Here is a 20,655-nt window from a genome sequence, read left to right on the forward strand (position 1 = left end):
CTCATTTCCCAAAAGAGGAAATTAATAAGTGCTCGGGTGAACTGAGCAAACAGAGTGCATGGCTGATAGTTAGGAAATTGGATTCTTTTTCAAAAGAATGCTTTGTAAATAATTAAAAAATACTAAGAAATCAGCTACAGGCAAATTCTTTCCATGAATGTTTGTGTGATGCGAACAAAACGAAGCCTTTTTTTTTTTGATATCTTAATCACGTCAGTGTGAGTTACAAATGCTTCGAAGAGAACGACTTGGCTTCTTCTCTTGCTTGGAAGCAATAATTAAGGCACCCGCTCTCTTCCGATGACCTTTTGATGTGACATAACCCAATAATAACACGCCGCGCTGTGCATTTGTTAGAGATCTAGTGGTCGATAAAACAAATCAGAGTTTCGCACACACACACACGCGCATGCACGCATGTCTACCGATAAGGAATTGCACCAGTACACACAGCTGCTGCGCCACATGTCGCTAAGTCATTTGGAAGCAACACAATGCAGCTTTTGCGCGTTCATCCAGACAAATGTCGACTCGACTTTCTCAGGTACAGATTCAACACGTTGAATCGGCACACAATTATGTTTGAAAACTATTTTGCATGACGATTCATAGGGGAAATGTCATTTTCTCAGTGTCTGAATGTGACCTTTTTTTATTGATTGATTTAAGCCCTTCCAATTCTGCCTAGCAACAAGGAAATGAATAAACAAAAGATATTAGGAGGCTAAATATGACACAATGGCATTCCTGGCGTTAACTACTGTACAGTAAATGGAGGCAGATGATGCAACTCTTGCTACCGCAACGACTGCGCTGCCTTAATTAACACGATAACGGAAAATGTGTCTTTTGATGTTCATTAACAGCTGTTTTTAACGTGCACCGGTGACGTATTATTCGGAGGTTTGCTTATTGTCTCGTCAGACACGCGGCTATTTGGATCCCCGCCTTGTCAGGATAATGCACTTGTTTGTTTTGCGAGCGGGCCGCGTCGAGGGTGTGATCACGACTTCTACTGTCAGCCAAATTTTAAACGCCTCTTGAAAGCGCAGCTTGTTGGCCACTAAAACAAGGTTAATACCTGCAAAAGAAACACGAGAACCATCTGCTCGACAACAACTTGTTAACTCCCCCAGACTGCAAGATTTTGCACCACTAATTGCCTACCAAGCAATACTTGCCAAACTCATTAAGACGTTCATTTATAAATGAAACAAATTAAGTGTAATAACATGCTACTTCCTACATATCAGATAAAATAAGTTGGATGAGCTAAGCAGATATCTATATTTTTATTTACAAGTTGCAATACGTAGCAGATGATAGGCTTTTAAAAAAAAAAAAAAAATCACCGAAATAAATAGCAATTTCTTGCCCGTAATTTTGCGGGACCAGTTTGTCGTTTCAGGTTAATAACGTATTTTAAAAAATGAAATACGGGGGCCATTTTTCTGCCCATAATTTTGTGGGACCATTTTGTCATTCCGGTTCCGATTTCCTTCAGTATGTTTATGCTATTTGTAAACACCGATCGACTCGACGTGTTGCCTTCACCTAAATTGCTCCTCTTTGTTGTCAGGAGCAGAAGTGTCCCGTACCTTCGACACAAAACATATTTCTATATTCAAATGATAACGAAATGGAAGTGTCCACATCCATTCATCGGCTTCCGTGGCAGGGTTAATGATGAGGTTGGCGTGCACGTGTTAGCGTGACGTGTGTTCATTAAGGTCCAACTCGGGCGACTTCAGTCTCGCATTTGCACTGCAAATTATGTTAAAAGTCAATTGCGAGGCAAAAATAATGAAGTCAATTTGGTGGCTCTCAATGACTGCAGAAATCAAATTAATTAGTTGTTTTTTTCAGTATACGGGCAAGTACGAATTTACAATTGTGAAATTTAAAGTTTATTCAAATTCGTTTGAATGTTTAAAGCATATAGTAAGAGGCAAAACTACCCAATGTATAAAAAGTGTTTTTCGAAGGTCTCGCTCTGTGGATTTACTCCTGTCGCACGTAAGCTGAAACATATCCGCCATGGTACAAGTCTGTTTACAGGGGGCAGTGTCACGTGCAAATTCTTTTATCTGAAGGAGTTGCGTGACTTCCTTTTAGGGCTGCCTGCCGGCGACGCCAGCACTTTATCTGCCAGTGTGTCAGTGTGTCGTTGAGCGTGTCATGTGTGTTATTCACACTGTGGGAACAGGTGGCTGTCAGATTACGGCCCGACGTGAGTCCCAGTCAATCCTCCGCGGTCAAGAAAAAACGACTTGCCGGGAGGCCGAGCGTCACAATACTTGCGCGGCGGGAAATCGACAAAGTAGACATTTCATTAGGTACACCAGTTTTACAGTTGAGCTCCTCGACCTTGCGTGAAGCAAACAACCTGATTGCCAAGTTAGACTTATTAGACCGAGTCAAGCTGACGGAAAGATGAATAAAAGTGCGCTCGAAGAGCGACAGAGACACGTTAACGAGAAAACGTCGCCGGATATTCACGCTGAAAGCTTTGATTCAACTCGTGTAAAGGATGACACATTGGCTATCAAATGATTCTTTTTATGTCCGGTTCCGATTCTTTTAAGGCCTACGCTGCGCTCGGGGGCGAGGAACTTGAAAGACTTGAGTCAGTGCGGATCATGAAGGATGTGAAATTGATACGCTACGAGGGAAATCCGCCAGCTCTTTGTGACGCACTCCGCTAGTCATGGATTGGCGTTTTGTGGCATCAGCATGGCACGGTTCGACGTTTTTCTGTCGAGATTTCTGATTTTCAAAGTCGGCACTGCTTGGTCATCTGCGATCGTGTGTGTGTGATGCGAGATTCTTTTGCATGGTCATTCCAACGGCAAGTGAAGAGATTTGACATTCCCAACGTTTGCCTGTCGTCGCAGTGTCTTATGCAGAAACCCATTCAGCGACAGCTGTAGGCAGAGATTAGAGGACGACCTCCTCTAGCTCCCGAGCCTCTCGGGCGGGGGGGAGTCTAGGTGTGTGTTTGTGTGTGTGTGTGTGTGTGTGGGGGGGCATTGACAACTACTTTCTGTATAAAATCTGCCGCACTAAGTCAATTTCTTCCGCGCTGCCTGTCACTTGTCTGCGAGGGACAATTTACAGGTGGGAAGTACTACATCACAGCACAGATGACACGGCTGCTTTGGCATCGATAGTATTGACGACAATATACTCTCACCTTAGTCTGACAGCAGGAGTGAAAGCGAGGATAGAGGGCCGCGGATGTTTATCTTCTGAAAAGTGAGGGCACAGCGAGATTTATGGCTGGCTGTTTGCAGCCGATGACTCATTGTTACAGAAACTGCAGTGTTGTAGGACGTTTAGATGTGAAACTGAGCAGTGTTGTGCATGATTTAACATGGCGAGTGACACATTTTTATTTGTTTAGACTTTAAGAAGCTTTCACAACATCGAATACACCGCGGAACAATTTGCAGACAAAATGGTTGAGTTCAATTTTTATGCTGATTTAACTTAAAATTGCCCAATTTTGTTTTCCTCCACAGCTGACCCAACAAAAAACAAAAATCATCCGACTAACTGTAGTAAGCCTTTTACGATTAAGCTGCTTTTGAGCTTGTTGGCAACTTTTTGTTATAATCACAACTGAGATGGTGAGAGGTGTGTGTGGCTACCACTTGGTCAAGCTGACATAATAGCAATTAAGCTAGCTTTTATTATAACTTGTAAACATACTGTTTTCAGGGTTTGACCCAAATCTTTGCACTCTCTCGCAATCTCTAATCTTCATGTAAAATTCTGACTCTTCACAGAGCCAATTTACTCTGATGTTGCCGCCTTACTAATCTCTCCATGTTTTATGCACAGAAGTGAGAGTTTCTGAAGAATGTGAAGACGTGGTAATTTTAGATCACACATAACATAAGCCGTCTCCATGAGATCAGTCATCGGCGGCGCTTTGTCAGCGGGTGAGATTGAGTCGACAATATTCCACATGCGAGCTAGTCCCGCGTGGAATCCTGTGACTTTGCTCCGACATGCCGAGCGTCCCTAAATGAGACCGCCTCATTTAGTCCGTGAAATCGATGAGACAATTCCAATTCAGTCCCATTGTTGCGTCCTGTCGCATTGTGTTGCCAAAACGGGGCGGGCAAGACGACAGGCAGACGACATCCCGCTTTCTTTTGCAAACAGACGGCGTCGGACTAAATTGAAACGTCTCTTTTTGTCTTCGCGTCATTTTCTTTTCTCCCGTGCGCAACTGACGAAGGACAGCGATCCTCTTGCTTTTTGTTCCGTATCGCCAACCGAGACGCTCCTTGCCGATGATCAAAGCGTGATTACCGGCTCTTACTCGATACCCACGGAAAAAAATCCATCCCTTTATTCATCCTTCCAGCTAAGCCTTCGTCCATTGAGCCGAGAAATCGTCCTTGGATTCGTCCGTCGGTCTCTTGATCCAAGAAAGAACTTGCGCGTCCATCTTCAAGCCAAAGTGTCCGCATGCATAAAAAGACATGACAAGGTGCGGTGTGAAGATATTGTGAGAATGATGTAGTCCAGAGAAAACCATTTATAAGATGTATGTATCATGGTGCCTGAGACACCATGTCAGATATAGCTTCCAGGGAATGAGTGATGGATCCCGACCACTTCACCGGGACCATTTAAGGGTCATTATTCCACCATTATCATCCTTTGCAATGACTGCATAGCCCTCCTCTTGCCTGTCAGCAGACTCCCTGCAGTATGATGGCCTTGCGTGGGTGTGTATGATTATGGCAAAATGGGAACATGGAAAATAGATTTTATGTCCAAACAGTGTATATACATTCATATATATGTATGATGCCTTATTCAATCTCACTCGGTCGATGTACAAAACTACCACGCGTACGAATCCCACTAGCTCGTCAATCCGAGATTCGTCCTCGCTATGTTATTTAGCGGTCCTCGTTTTTGGGATTGACTTCATAGAGTTGCAACTTTTCTTAGCCACTTCTACTGGCATAATTTTCCTTTTTCTGCATTTGACATTCGGTTCTCCCAATTGTTCTGGCAAAACGCTCCGTTATTCAAGCAGCCGGCATATTTGGGCAGTATGGCATCGGAAGGTTGCTTGACAATACGTTCCTCACCTTTGTTCTGCCATTTGAGTGTCAGACATTTTGCCTTGGATTGCAATCAGGTGCAGAAAATGGCTTTTTCCAGCTCCTCAAGGAGAAATTGCTGATGGATTTGTTGTTGGACTGCATGATGAGGTTAAATCGGGCTAGGTATATGCTCAACCTTCAACATTTAAGCGTATCCTTGATAGAAATATTGATTGGCATTTGACTGCATTCCCTTGCCTCAGCTAATCAATTAATTAGCGGAGTAGCGAACTGATTTGTCGGAGTGCTCGTAGAATCTTGGGAACTGCGGAATTCCGTCCGTCGGTTCTGCATGAAATATTCATTTGGTGGATTTGAAGACTTTGGGATGTTTTTATTTGGTCACACAGCTATTTTATCAACCTCTCAAGCTTCTGACGAAGCGTCAAACAATTCAATAAATCCTAAGTGACAAACATGCCCTTCACAGTAATACCTTATTAACCCCAAGCCAGAGACATTTTTGATCGGAAACTGACATATTAATAATGCTGAGGAGGACATTTTCATCTTTCAAAGATATTTTGGCGCCTTTCCCGGCAGACGTCTTGATCCACTCTAAGAGGATAAAAAGTCCGAGTTGTATATGTAAAGAAAAGCGTTGAGACGATAAGAGCTACTCAGACACCCAAAACACGCGTCTGCGGTTTTAATCTCGACTCATTAGCATACATTTTAGCATGTCAGTCAAAACTCCAAGATGGCAGTGCCCAGGCTGGAGCTTCATCCCTATTTGGTTAATACAAGCCGTCTGCCCTCTTTTATGAGCCGCTCCTCGCCGCTCCTCGCCTCTTGACATGACGTCCCGACATCAGCAGAGACTTCCTCCTTGCTTCGTGTGATCAAATGCAGCGACTCAGCCATAATCCTCAGCGGGACACACAAAGACCTGTCTCCCATCCTGATGAAAAAACTTTGTTGCATAATGAATCAAAATGATTTTTTCAATTGGCGGCTTTACCAAAAGGGTGTCTGTTCTCTGAGCCTTGTTCTCCTAGTCATTTTATCCGATTCCCATGGTTAAATCTTGTTTTACTCATAACCGCGTCTTTGACGAATATTTTCTGTATTATCAGGAAAAAACAAAACAGGCCTTGAGAAAAGTTTCAGTCACTGATTTCTAGTACTCATTTGGTTTTTGCTCTCACGCGCTGATGAATCGAATCTGTTTTGATTTGTTTTCCCGTTCAGCATGCGAGTTGATGAACCAGGGGATCCTGGCGTTGGTCACCTCCACGGGCTGCGCCGCCGCCAGCGCCCTGCAGTCCCTGACCGATGCCATGCACATCCCGCACCTGTTCATCCAGAGGAACAGCGATGGCGTTCCGCGCACTGCCTGCCAGTTTAACCCCAGCCCGGACGGCGAGAGCTACACTTTGGCCGCCCGTCCGCCCGTCCGCATCAGTGACGTCCTGCTTACGCTCGTCTCCGAGCTGTACTGGCAGAAGTTCATCGTTTTCTACGAGAGCGATTACGGTAAGATTCGGTTTGTCCATTTGAATCGGCCATACCCCAAAGCCATGTTTCTTCCGGCTAATTTGCATGGCTTGACTTTTGGAATGACATACCATACCACCGATGAACTGAATACAAACCACGACCCCTCGACCCTGCGCAAATGTTGATCATGAAACTTTACAATGTAACGCTTACTCAGTGGAAAGGAGACGTTTGTGTAAATCATGTAAGAGCGTGGCCTTTGAACATCCTTTGAGGAGATAGAATCCTCTTTTACTCGACTGAGAACCCACATCAGAGCCATCGCGGGAAAAAGCCACCTTTGTTCTGAGGCATATAGTGCTCGGCCCTGATACGGTGAGAGTGGATTTGATTGATATTTTATTCATGCTTGATATGGAAAGCGTCTCATTCACTTAAAGTACTTCAAAAGTAGCTCTCGAGACTTGTTGCGGGGAGACAAAGGCCGTGGAGACTCCATCACTGACTGTAGTGCTTGTGAACCGTTTTGGAATGGCAACGTTTATACAGCTTTCCTTTAAGGAGCCCAAAATAATGACAAATTAGCAATCATGTATGGAAGTGTTGACATGACCAGTCGCAGTATTCTGCTAAGCCAACACTGCAGTCTGATTCTGCTTGTCGTTGCCGCTGGCTTCTCCCCGTCACTTTTTGTCTCGCATACTCGGTTGGATTCTTGTCAGGTGATTGAATCGGCCATTATGCTTCGGGTCATTGTCCATCTCCACTGTGGAGGGCTCACGAATGGGTTCATTTGGCCCAATGAATCAGTGAATGATATTCCCGCTTCAGAAGTCATCCTGCCGCTTTTGTCGGCAGTCACATCATTGAACCGGTTCAATCTTGAGATGGCACAGGATACAATACCACCAAGAAGGTAATTCCAAAAACCGTATCAGCAATGAATCTGGCTAACGAGACGGTCGCCTAGTAAGTTAGTTCTTAAAGTTCCGAGCCTCGGCGCGCTACACTTTGTGCAGTCTCTTTCCCAGATGTATTTGGGAAACAAACCATCTGGCTCGTTGGGCGGCGCCGTTAAACAACAACAACAGGATAGCATCGGCGGCGGTTAGCAACATCTCGACGAAGAGACAAATCAGAGCCTAATTGGATCATCTGTGGCACCATGAAAGACAAGTGCGTCCCCGTAGTGTCTTATGTATTTTCCAACGCGCTACATTGGAGTTTCCCCGCTCTCATTACGGCGGCTCTGCGGACCCAACCTTTCGTTGGCAAAAAGGCTAATGGCCGCCCGTGAACTTTTTGATTGGCAAGCACGCGCACGGCGCCGACGCCGCTTTGCAAGTCATTGCGAGTTTGGAGGCGCACCATCGCTAATGAGCTTCATCTTTTTATTGTTTCGGTGTACGGGAACCCACAGATGGTGTGGCGTATAATGAACTCGGGCGGTGGAAATACCTTCATTAAATCGCAAGCTAACCCTTGGCATAAAAAAGTGAAGGCGATCATAATGCTTTGTAGACTAGTATTGATCGACAAACAAACTAGGCTCATTTAATTAGCTTTTTTCACATCAAATTGGGATCCTCGGCGGCGAGCGGGCAACGTAGCCACAGAGCTCGCTGCCCTTGCAGTGCGATTACTGAGGCCAAACCGCAAGCGCCTGCAGGAAAATACGAATGGAGAGGAAAGGAGGTCAAGATCATGTTTTTTGTTGTTTCTCTTCAATTTACACAGAATGCGCAATCTCCTCGCGGGCAAGCGCTTGCTTGCCAGAAAGTAAGTCCAAGACGTGAAGATAACTTGGGTGAACATCGGAGAGCCCAGCCCGCACTCCGGAGACTATTTTTGTGGCTTGACTTCATTTCCACATGAGATTGGAGTCTGGGAAAACAAAAGAGACATTTGATGAAGTTGGAAAGAAAGAAAAAAGTGGAAGTAATCCATCACACCAAATATTTGAACTTTGATGTGAATAATTTATCAATCAATCAATCAATCAATCAATCAATCAATTTAGCACAACCTGGAATTTTTAACTGAGTGTAAACTCATTTCTTTAGGTGAAGCAAACTTCAAATGGACCAAAATGAAATCATTTAATCGTCTGTCGCTTATTGAATTAATCCCCGTTTGATTGTTTGAACAAACTAATTTTTCAAATTTGTTCCGAGCCACCGATAATGTCGAATCCCGAGACAAACTGCGAACTAACTTCTAATAGGAATGATTCTTCCCTCCAGTGGATTCAGTCAGTCGTCTGCTATGATGCAATTTTCTCCAAAAGGTGTCTTGGAGTGAAAACCGAAAGTTGTGCGCTTATCAGTGAGCGCCAGAGCCCCCCCGTTGCGCACCAAGCGTCTCCATCTAGTGTGACTAAGTGCAAAAAGATGGGATCGATTATTTCAATTTAGTTTTTATCTGACGCTCGGAATTAACACGGCGACAAACAGACCACCCAAAGCACCTTCCTGGAGGATGCCGAATGACAAGCGCCGCTTTTTCGCTATTCATGAGCAAACACAATTTGTGTGACAGAGCGATGAATGCAAATGGAGAGCTGCGTGGAATTCAATAAATACAATTAAATATGTACTTTTATCCTACTTGTGAGCACAGTAAGGATATTGTTTGGGCTTTGTTAGCATGTCTGTGGTCAATTATGATCATATTTGTTCGAGGCTTTCAGTCGCGGGCCTTGGATGATGGGCTGTTTTATTAGTCCCCCGCCCGCCCGCCTGTGGGGGCAGAATGATGCTCAATGTAATGAATCTGTAAAGCTCATTCATTCCAATCTCCCGTAATATATCAGTTAGGAGGGAAAAAAAGGCGCATAAAGCACTTTCACCGCTTTGCCTCTAGTTCACTTTGTCATTGTAAATTTTCATACATAATTTGGTAATGTGGGAGTGGGAGAAAATCAGCTCTGCACGAACGCAGGCTAAATGGATCCCCCCCTCCCCTAGTGCCTTCATGCAAAGTAAGCACAGAAAATCAAAGCAGAGGTGAATGTACCCTTCTTTTAATGACGACCCAAATTTAATTGCAACTCGTGTTAAATGGCGTCCGCTCACAAGCTTGACGTCAACTGGAATTCACCTTTCACCATCTCCAGTATGTACTATCGTCCATCTGTCTGGCTAAACTTTAATCAAGCATTCTTCAGGTGAGTTCCTCCAATCAGATAACTGCATTAAATTGTTGCAAAATTTGCTTCCCGGCTGGACGACTTGTAATCATTTTTTTGGTAATTCCTCCAAAGTAATAAACTTGCCTGTCAGGTTGGGCATTCCCAAGAAGCCTTTCAGCGTTTGATTTTCACCACTAATTAGCAAATGTTGGCACCCCAATCTGCTCAAATATGAGCTCATCTGACAAACTTCTGCCAAGAAATAAACAAGCCTATCTAATTATATATTCTTGCATGTTTTTGTTTATCAAAAAGCGCCCGAGTCAGCACTATTGATTTGTTGAAGAACTGTCAAAGGCTTCAAATAAACTACCTTTCCAGAACCATCAAGAAAAATACCAGTCCGCTCATTTTCTCGAGTGCTTGTCCTCATAAGGGCAGTTGAGCTGGAGCCGAGGTGGAGAACACCCTGGAGTAATAGCCAGCCCCTAACCATTTACACTCATATTCCATTCTACGGACAATTTAAATCAGAAGTGACTGAAAATAAAACGTGTCCGATAACCCGCTTAAGGAAGGAGTTCGTGTTTTCCTTGAGATTAGGTGCTCTCCTTGCCTCTCCACTTGCTTTAGTGCTTAGTCATGTTAGCACAGTAGAGAATTAGGCGGGGATTAGACGTGATCTTGATTAAGCGGCGTCGAGGGTGGAGGTGCTCGCTCTCGTCGAGCGGAGGCATTCATGCAAACTGCAATGGAAGTCCCCCGCAGCGTGCATGAATGGCGGCGATCCTCGCAGCGGGTGATGTGTCGCGGAAAACAAAACAAGGCGCTCGACTCTTTCTCAATTAAGCCCTCAGTCGAGTGGTGAGGTCCATAACTCTGCCGACTAACGTTTTGTGACGCAACGGGAAGGTACAAGTGACCTTTGCCTCATTGGTGTAAAACAGAGAGTTATTCTCACGTAAATAAGATTGCCACGGATCGTTAAGGAAACATAACGGCAATCGCTTGGGTGTGACTTTCATCCAAAATCCAAAAAGTTGTAAATAGTTTTTTTTATTATTATTATTGTCGTATTGATTCATTCCCTTTGCCAGTGAAGTTTGTTTTCCAAGAGGAACAAAATAAGCAAACAGCATTTGAAAGTTTTTTGAAAAGCTTGAAAAAAAACATTTGTTCTCTTCTTTTTATTTTTTATTTACCAATTGGTAGATTCGGTTTATTGAATCTTCAGTGACACAAAAGATGTCTTATTCAAACACTTTTTTCTTCAAATATTACATATTCACTTCCATAATATTTTGAAGAATTTTTTAAGATGTATAAAATGTATGCAATGCATAATCATTAACCGGGGGGGGGAGAAAAAAAGATGATTGTAACAATGACTCTTTCTGTCTAGCAGAAAATTCTGCAGGCAAATGTGCAGCCATGCTCGTGCACTCCAGCTCAATTACTCTTGGGCTATACACAGGCTGGTTTACAAGCATATCAGATCATCCACCTCTAGAAAAAAAAAAAAAGTTTGTAACCAAAACCAAAATTCAAAATTGCGTTTTAAGACAAAAGTAGCGTTATTGCGCTAACGGTGTCCATGTATGATCATTTAAACAAGCTCATCTCAGCGTCAAGTAAACACGGGCTTATAGTGGCCACGTCTCCGGCTTTTCCGCTCGGATTGCGACGCAGCTTGACAGCTCGGTAAAAACCTCTGAGCCTTTTCATCGCGATACGCCGCTTGTGCCGCTTGCGGTCCGAGAGGGGAGCCCCCGCCAGCGCTTCGGCTCCAGTCAGAAAAACGCCGAGAAACACGTTAAGGAGGCTTCACGCTCTTCTCGACACTACACACTGATAAAAAAAAAAAAAAGAAATCTCAGTGTTAAAAAAAGCCAAATCTGCCTTTTAAAGCCAAAGATGAGAGAGTTGGGTGTTAGACGGCGCATCACCTGCCGTGCTCTTGGCTCGACTGGATTACGACGATATTCACTTCACTGGTTCAGTTAAGATGCCCAGATCGGCAAAGCTGCTTCCAAGGAAGAAAGAAAAAAAGTGCAGTCCTCTGAGGACTTGATTTGCAAGAATTTTATGAGAAAATAGAACAGTTTGCTTTGCTTGCCGTTTAACCTCCTGACCCAGGACCAGTGTGCTCGACAGCTCAGATTGACCTGCTTTGAATGTTGCACAAGCCCCACCTCTGGATGGAGAATAATTTCATGCCTGACTGTTTTTTGTCAATCACAGGACAGGCATAGAGACACCAATCCAGACCTGGAATCGATCCCTCACTCTGGCTTTTGGAAAAAGAAATACAAGATTAGTTTTTTGTTTTTTTTTACAGTGAGGTCACATGATCAGAGAGAGAGAGAGATACTTTATTGATCCCGGGAGGAAATTCATTTATCTATCCAGATCAATTATTAATCCAGATTTAGACTTAGAATCAACCATCTAAAGACAAGAAGACAATCTGATTCATAAAAAGTCCAAAGTAGAATACTATGCGTGACCTATTCACGCTCACGTCCGTCCACATGTGGGCTGGAAAATGTCCACATGAGTAAATTAGCTCTGCTTTGCTTTTGAATGTATAAAGAGAGCCTTGAAACATCACAGCTGGGTCTCCAGATGTCACAAACACACATCAATCGAAACGCAAGCAGTATTTCTTGGAAACTTGATTTAGAAAAAAAAAAATGGACTCCACAATTTTTGCAAGCCTTCATGGCCTATATACACACTAACTACCACGTTTATGGAGACTGAAATACTGTAAACTAAATATGTGCACTCATAAAAGCAGTCCCTCCCTGCTTTTGTGCTTGGGGGAGGTAATAACACTGAAGGAGCACTTGTAAAATATCCCCCATTGAGGAAAACAATGTCGGCGGAGCGCTAATCCGTCATGTCGCATTTAACGTGACGCTGTGCGAGCGTTCCAACATTTTGACTTTTAACTGAAAACGGGAACCTCGTTGTGCTTATCACTTTGCATTCCCCTGATAAATCGTTTCGCCACCAAAATCTATTAATTTACGTCACCTTGTCCGGGCCAGAAGGAATTGCGTATCGATTACAGATCATATTTGTGCTCTGTCAAAAATAAATAAATCCAAGTCAATGTCTGATCAATTTAAAATAGCGCCGTCAAGTGTGGCCTCTTCAATTTCGAGAGCTCGGCACTACTTCCGCGTTGACAAATGATTTAATTTTGTGTTTTCTTCCGCACATTGAACCATTTTATCCAGCAACGGCTGTTATTATTAACGCCGCCTCGAATATCATTTGCAATACAGCAAAAGGAAACGTCGCCGCCTATCTACAAAGACGCTGCGCTTTTTCGGAGTTTGGCCTCCGGTGCAGGCAGCGTGGCGGCAATGACGCACCATTATGTCGCTTCGGCACCGGGTCAAAAAAGTCGTTTGAAGATCATTTGCGTACCTCGTCCTGAGCGGCTAAACATCAACTCAATTAGCACTGGCTTACTCCCGCTGTTTAATGATGTTATTGATTTTTCGGCGATCATATTTGTGTGGGTATATTTGTGTGCCTGTTGAATAACTAAAACGCTACGAGGCAGGACTTGGCACAGCTTCTGGAATTCCAATGCATGCATAAATATTAAAAAATAAAAATATATATATGTCATTATATAATGGATATTAAGTGTGTCTTAATTCTTTTTTAGAGCATGGCGTGTACCCTTGATTAAGATCCGTATATAACCCGTATTAAATCGTCAATAATGTGTCTCTTTTAGAATGCTCCTAACAGATCGCATCATATTTCTTCTCAACAAGTTTTCGTAGCAAGGGTTATAAAGAATGGAATGAAGCACAATTTAATTGAACAAAAATCAATTATTAATGCAGTATACTCCTTGGAGGACTTGATGATCACTGCAAGCATCTGAAGTCTCATTTGCTGCTAATTGGAGGAAACACAAAGACAAGGACACTTGTTGTATGCTGTCACACTTTGGTTTTGAGAGTGATATAAGTGAAAGTGCCCGGGAGTCTTTGAGCCACTCCTCAAAATACTCTCGAGTGTGCAAACATGTCCAATGGCGTGATTCATTATGCACAGCTTACATTTCATTTTAATTTTGTTTGCGTTAAAGCTTCATCTTCTCATGTTTGAAGAGGCACAGTGAACTATAATTAAAAAAGAATAAAAAATTGATCAAAGAGAAGCCGTTGAAAATGACATTTCTCGCCGAAATTTTAAACGCATCACCGCCGAGAGCGGCGGCGAGGATTTATCTGCCGACCTTTGAGATCACAATTACGCTTTCTCTACTATGGTATTGATTCACTTTTGAAAATGAGAATAAATGACATTTAATGAGTAAAAGTAGCAAGACTTGAGATGGATGGAGGAACCTTGTAAAAATGTAGACGGAGGCTTATGGGTCACATTAAATGTTTACCATGTAGCTCGCTATTCTGCAAGTTTTCATAACTGCAAAGTCAGCGCAGTGCTGACGTCGGGTAAATCGGTGGACCATCAAAAAAAAATTTCTTCTCTCTCTGTCAGATATCCGCGGCTTACAGACCTTCATGGACCAGGCCTCTCGACTGGGTCTGGATGTGTCCCTGCAGAGGGTGGACCGCAACGTCAGCCGGGTCTTCAACGATCTCTTCAGCACGCTGCGCACCGAGGAACTCAACCGCTACCGGGACACTTTGCGGCGGGCCGTGCTGCTCATGAGCCCTCGAGGAGCGCAGGTGTTCATCCACCAGGTAGGATGTCTTTCGATGTTGCAACACAACAACAGGGGGGAGAGTTCTGCCTATCCGAGAAAATTCTATTTTCAGAAAATTTTCGTGACTTAAATCATATCGAGCATGCATTTTATCGGCTAATTAGCAACGAGCTAACGATTTCTAGCAGTCTTTTCATACTTTTAAGTTTCTATTTTGTTTTTTTTACTACAAATAATAGAGTTGACTATTGCGCATCCAATCCAAATCCCCGAAACTCCAAGCCCAACTGTCGCCCTGTGGTTTCGCACCGGTGAGACGAGCGTAACTACCCGCAAAGTCGAGCTTCATTAAGCCAGCGACTTTCTCTTTTCGATTCATTTGTCTTTGGCTGCTCCGTGCATACGTTTGCATTCCAAAGTGTCTGCTGCGCAGGCTGTTGACTGGCAACGTTTGGAAGCTGTCAGGCTTGAGGGAATTAGCATAATATCCATTTTGGGCCCCTGGAGGAAAATATTAGTCAGGAATGCTTTTCAATCCAAAACCTCAACTTTTGTTACTGGCAAATAATGATACAATGTCCCTACTTGGTTAGTTTGTAATCACTGTGCTAGCCTTGTGTGCTGTGAAAACAAACAAACAACAAATACTGGGGAGTTTGGTGAGCTGGAATAATGAAATTTCAAATTATTTCAGTGAAGAAAACTGATTTGATACCCAGGTAATTAGAGTTCCTCGCTTGGTTGCCGTACGAATTAAACGCATAAGTCAAGGTACTCATGTATTCCCTCAATGTAGCGTTACCTGCTCAATTTGCAGCTGCAGAAGGGGACTGTGACCACACACACACACACACACACACACACACACACACACACACACACACACACACACACACACATACACACACACACACACACACACACACACACACACACAGAGTCGTGTGTGGACATCTGTCCGCATTTGTTTTTTTATTGCATTTGAAACTCATTTATTTTATATTTTCATCTCAGGTGCCCCGCTCGGATTCCGTCTGACAAAATCTGTCAGAGGTGCGGCGATATTGCAATATATGTTGGAACCCAAACAGCCGTATTAGCATACGTGCGTCATAGGCGTGCGAGACGTGCGTCTCCTGCCAATGTGACATTTTGATTGAATCCATCTTATCCCCGAACAAAGCTTATATCCAAGAAAATATCACACAAGGGCATTCACACAAAAAAATAATCCAATTGTAAACGTGGATTTTTGGCAACAAACGCCAAAGTCAGCCATGTTTGTAGTTTTTTTTCTTGGGTCCTACCTGTCAGTGTGTCAAAAATGCTGACACGTCAATCCGGCTTCATAAATATGGAAGCCAAGCACTTACAAAGACATCACTCAGCGTGTGAGCACACGTCCTTTTATTAATGTCCCATCTTTGGGTTTTGCTTGCACCACACAGGTTTCGTTTTTGACTCGGAGCCCTCGAGCCCCCCCACTTCGTTCTTTTCTTTCTTGCCCAAAGTTACACTCTTTCTCTTCCCACTTAGAATTCATGCGATGCGTCTCGGGTAATAAGCCCCCGCGTCACGTTCAGGCGCCGGCTCCCGGACGCTTCCGTGAATAAGTTGAACGGTCGGACGTGCCGGCAGCTTTGATAATCCATCTGAGCTTCATTAATACCTGTTGTCAGAGAGCTCACCTGAGACGAGTCGGCAAGGCGATCACGTGTGTGAAGATTTCAACGAGGAATGCCAATGATGTTGATGCCTTGGGCGCAGGAAGTTGCTGATAGCTGTTTATCTAAAATTAATTACAGATGACAACTTAAAGGGGACATATTAGGCAAAAGTGATTTCAAATGATTGATAAAAACAGTCAAGTTTGCCTGTCTATCAAATGTTATGTCATTTTGTTGTTGTTTTGGGGGTAATACCATGATCGACCACTAGATGGCAATACACTTGTAAGCTAAATTTGACTAAAGCAGAATATTGTAAACAGGAAGCACCTTATTTCAGCAGACCCTCATCTTTTTCACAGTTGTTGGGTAGCGATGAGCTCTTGTTTGACTCTTCAATCTTCATTCATTGCTTATACGCGCCTAATCCTCGTCAAGGTGACTCGTCTGTGTCCCACAATGCATCAGGCTTAAGAAAGTCATGTTTTTCCCTGAGCAGACTTTTGTCCAGTCCTTTACGATTTGAACCCTGATTAGCATGACATCATTTTTCCACGTCTCTCCTTCCCCGCCCTTTTGTCCTCACGACGCTCATGTCGTCTCTCGTGTTTGGATGCGCAGACACCTCGCATCGTGTGTGTGTGTGTGTGTGTGTTGTAGCCAGCCAGCCAGACACTTGCCACATCGCCTTTCCTCTCACATCGCCCATGAGGGGGGGTGGCATCTGGTGTCAGCTCAGTCTGGCCTGGCTCCTTGACACCTGACGCCTCTGCACCCCTCATGCAAGGCGACCTCTCTGCCGAGTCACGCCAGCCTCTCCCGGGGGTGGCAAAGTGGCATTTTAAAGCTCTCCGACCATGTTTCCGTGTCCTTGGCTGGTATTAGCCGGCGTTTGTAAAACCACTTATCACTTACTGTAGGTGAAAAAAAAAAACATGACAGGTTTTATGAGATACCAAAGTCACTCCCCGTTTAGCATGCAAGTGAGCTCCTTCCAGCTGTTTATAGCTGTTACAGGTTGGAAATAAAAAAAAAAAAGCAAAAATGATTGTTTTTGTTGAACCCTTGTGGATTCAAATGTACTGTGAAACCCTTGATATTCAAATGCCCTATTTAAATATTCCCTATGCATATTTTATAGCATTTGTAGCACTTATGTAAATGAAAGGTCTTTAATCACACTTAATAAAAATTTAATAAAACAAACAAATTAGCATATTATGAGCGAGAACGAAAGCAATGGATAAAAACAAAAATATTGTACAAACCCGACCCCCCCAAGACTAACAAATTGATCCATCCTACAAATAAACTAATAATCATGCCCAAATCCGAAAGCCGTGATGGAGAGGTTTGCTGTACAAAAATAAAAAAATATGTATTTTAAGGTTGTATTTGTTTATCTTGTTCCTTAAGTGCCATTTTTTGAATTGATTATTACAGACAAGTTTGTGCTGAAGGATGAAAAGGCTAAGCATAATTTGAGCGTGAGCGACTCAACTTCTGTCATTGTGAAAAGATCCAATTAAGGATATTTGACGGCTCTCATCCCCATCACCTCGTCAGAGGTGTGAAAGCTGCCGTAAAAAAATACAAATGATACTTTTACACTCAATAGTTTCAAAGTTAATTATGTGTATACCGTGACAGTTACAAGCTCTGTTTTCTCAATGTCGGCAGTAAAAGCCGGCGTGAAAATCATTTCCCGCACCCTGAAAAAGGCCACACGCATTGTTGTGTGTCATCTTTGCGCATTTTAAATGTCATTCAAAGAAAAATCCATGCCTCATACGCTCGCGTGAGGGAATACAGAACCTTCCGGCGTTTACTATCATATCAAATATTTAAGCACATGAGTAAAACCTAGTTTTATTTCGGACGGCCTTACAGGTGTACCTAATGTTGTGTCCCGTTGGACGGCCAGCTTCCGGCTTCAGGCTGCAGCTGTTTTACGTCGACCTTTTTATTGAGCACCGCGGCTGCCGCTCGTTTCTCAATATGTGACTTTATGGGCCATCTTGGCCAACTGGGCCCGCCATCGTCCCAGCCGTATTTCTCTTAAAGGGATTGAGACATGCAATCACTAAGAAAATATTAGACTGTACTGATTGTAAACTCCCTTTTAGCAGTCGCTACAGTACAAAGACGTTTATCTACTTGCCCCCGCATATTAAAATAAATTCAGCGTGCGTACAATAAGTCTGTCCTGTTAGCTACAAATATGTGCGTGTAATGTAAGAGTCGCGTGAGGTTAAGTAAGCTAGCTAGCGCGGGTGAGATATAGCCTAGCAAAGCACGGAAATTTTTAGAAGCCGTAACTGAATTTTAAATCCACCTCGAGTCGCAGCCTGTGCCTTAAAACATCAACAGCCTCGGGCCTTGAATTTAATACGTTTTCTCCGATTTCTGTTTAGATTTCAAGCAGTCTTTCTTGTCAGTGTCACGACCGCTTGCAGATATATCTTGAAAGAGCAGCGCGTATTATTATTCAGCGAACAAGACGACGGGCATGATGGCTTTCTCGTGTTTGGGGAATTTGCTGCCCCTGACCGATAGTTTATAAAAGAACGCTAGGCACACACAAAGCAAATCGTGTCGTCACGACAAAGAAAATGGCGACGCTCGTCAGTTACACAATAGGTGACACCGGCGGCTTTCAACAGCAGCTACCTTTTAGTCACTGAGCAGGTGGAAAGCGCTAATGTGGAAAAATGGACGGTGTGAGCCAGTTCACTTTGCGACACGACCTGAGCCACACACTCCCGGGACAAAAGACTCTGATTTGTCTTGTCGTGCCTCAATGCACTTATTATTACTCCTTACTATCTGATGCACCGAGATGTTATCAAAGCACGGTGGAGATCGAGCAAGCTTTTTTTTTTCTTTCCTGCAGCTACAGCTAATACTTCAAGCCCAGACCGGCTTCATTTCCTGCTTTCTTGACGCCGTTGGAATTTTCTGTCAATCCCGTGGCGTCAAAAACACCAAACGTCACCGGCTTTTATCTGACGCCGCGCTTTTTTTACAAGCTGAAAATAGCCTGGTGTGCTTCACAGGTTCGTTGGCACCTCAGCTACTTTTCTTCTTGCCATCTTAGCTGCGACCAAGCAGGACGAAGGCGGCGTGACTCATGAACCTGGCAGAGGCCGCAGTCACTTGGCAACACATTTACCATCCTCCATCTTATTTCAGATTGAATCTGAATATGGATTGTATATTTTAGTTTGAGTTACCGATTAAAATTAACTAAATATTATCAAGAAATCGTGAATAAGTTTAATATTATAGCACAAAAGATAGCAACCCAAAAAAACCTGTTTTTCTGTGGTATCAAACAAATGAGACCAAGATAAATCATTTCGTCCACCGTGAATGAGACTTAATAAACGTAATCAACTTTGGCGGCTTCATGAACTCATCCACCATAAAATGTTTTGCTGTTAAAAGTGGAACAATTACACAATTAACTGACTGCAAAGCAGGAAGACAAATTAGTCTGTTCTATCTTGCGAGGCGTCGCACACGTGTTTCTCCTCCGACCAGACTTGGCCTTTATTTTTTTATCTCAGCTGGGCAGCTGTTTGTGCAGCGGCGCCCGCACAGTGCGCTTCTCCTGTTGCATCTTCTTGACGGGAGCTTGTGAAGTCATTAATTAAATGCTCAAAGTCGCCGCGTCCGCCTCACCTAATTGGCCGAGAAGACATAAGGCCAACGCAAATAGTTTGTCGTTTTGACACCGTATCGGAGGTCATATTATTAAATTGTAATCCCCGCACGAGTCTTTGGCCAATACGATTTGACATGAAGCCAGTTTGTTAGAAATGGGAGCCGGTTGGAGGAGTCAAAAACTCTAAAATGATACATCTTATAGATCAAAGTACGGGACACCATTTTTAAAGTAACCCTCCGAGCCCCCCTTGTAAATGTGACGGCCCACCGTTGGCGGGACTTCATCAGACCGTCGCAGTGGCGCGTGCGGCCAAGAGGTGGAGAGGTGAGTGGAGTTTATCTGTCCGAGCGTCTGGCTCCCGTTGCTCCCTCCTGCCTTGACGCCGCCACCTCTGGACCCCGGCGCTCTCCCCGCCGCACCCCAATTCCATTTCCCTCCCAATAACAGCATGACAAATTGAGGCTGCCAGAAGATGATCTATCATTGTCCTACTTCTCATCCTCTTTGCCCCCCTCCCGCTCATTGTTTCTCTTTCCCCTTCTGTCCCCTTTACAGGACATTTCCCAGCGTCCTAATGGCTCCCTCTTTCTCTCGCCTATCTTCCTGCCCTTGTCTTTACTCTTCGTTAACCTCGGCCCGCTTTTGTCATTGTCTCCGTTTCTCTTTAGCCTCGCTGTGATATTCCCCCCCACGTCTCTAAGCTTTTGAAACATACAAGAGTACATGGTGACATCATAAATGAGTGCACTCCGAACAGCAGCTTTGTCCGCTTTCTGTTTTTAGTAGCATGAAACAAAAAAACAGTGAGCAGCGCCAGAACTTAGTCGAGCGGTTCTCAAACTGGAGGACGAAAGAGGTGCCTGATTAAAAATAAAACAAATTTGAATATCTCACTCACTCAATGATAACTTTACTTT

At 43.7% G+C, this 20,655-nt stretch overlaps 1 protein-coding gene across 5 annotated transcripts in view; it reads left to right on the top strand.

The window, feature by feature from the left end:
* The window catches only part of LOC148393061 (glutamate receptor ionotropic, delta-1-like), a 145,113-nt gene that overhangs the window by 85,491 nt on the left and 38,967 nt on the right, over positions 1 to 20,655 (top strand). For all 5 annotated transcript variants that reach the window (XM_088384541.1, XM_088384542.1, XM_088384540.1 and 2 more), the window contains 2 exons: positions 6,321 to 6,605; positions 14,233 to 14,438. In XM_088384541.1, coding sequence (XP_088240667.1) covers positions 6,332 to 6,605; positions 14,233 to 14,438 — 480 coding nt within the window. In that variant the 5' untranslated portion in view covers positions 6,321 to 6,331. The remainder of the gene's footprint in view (positions 1 to 6,320; positions 6,606 to 14,232; positions 14,439 to 20,655) is intronic.

This window comes from Syngnathus floridae, chromosome 9 (genome assembly GCF_059516105.1).
Source record: "Syngnathus floridae isolate MCC-2025c chromosome 9, RoL_Sflo_1.0, whole genome shotgun sequence".
In the NCBI taxonomy this organism is placed as follows: domain Eukaryota; kingdom Metazoa; phylum Chordata; class Actinopteri; order Syngnathiformes; family Syngnathidae; genus Syngnathus; species Syngnathus floridae.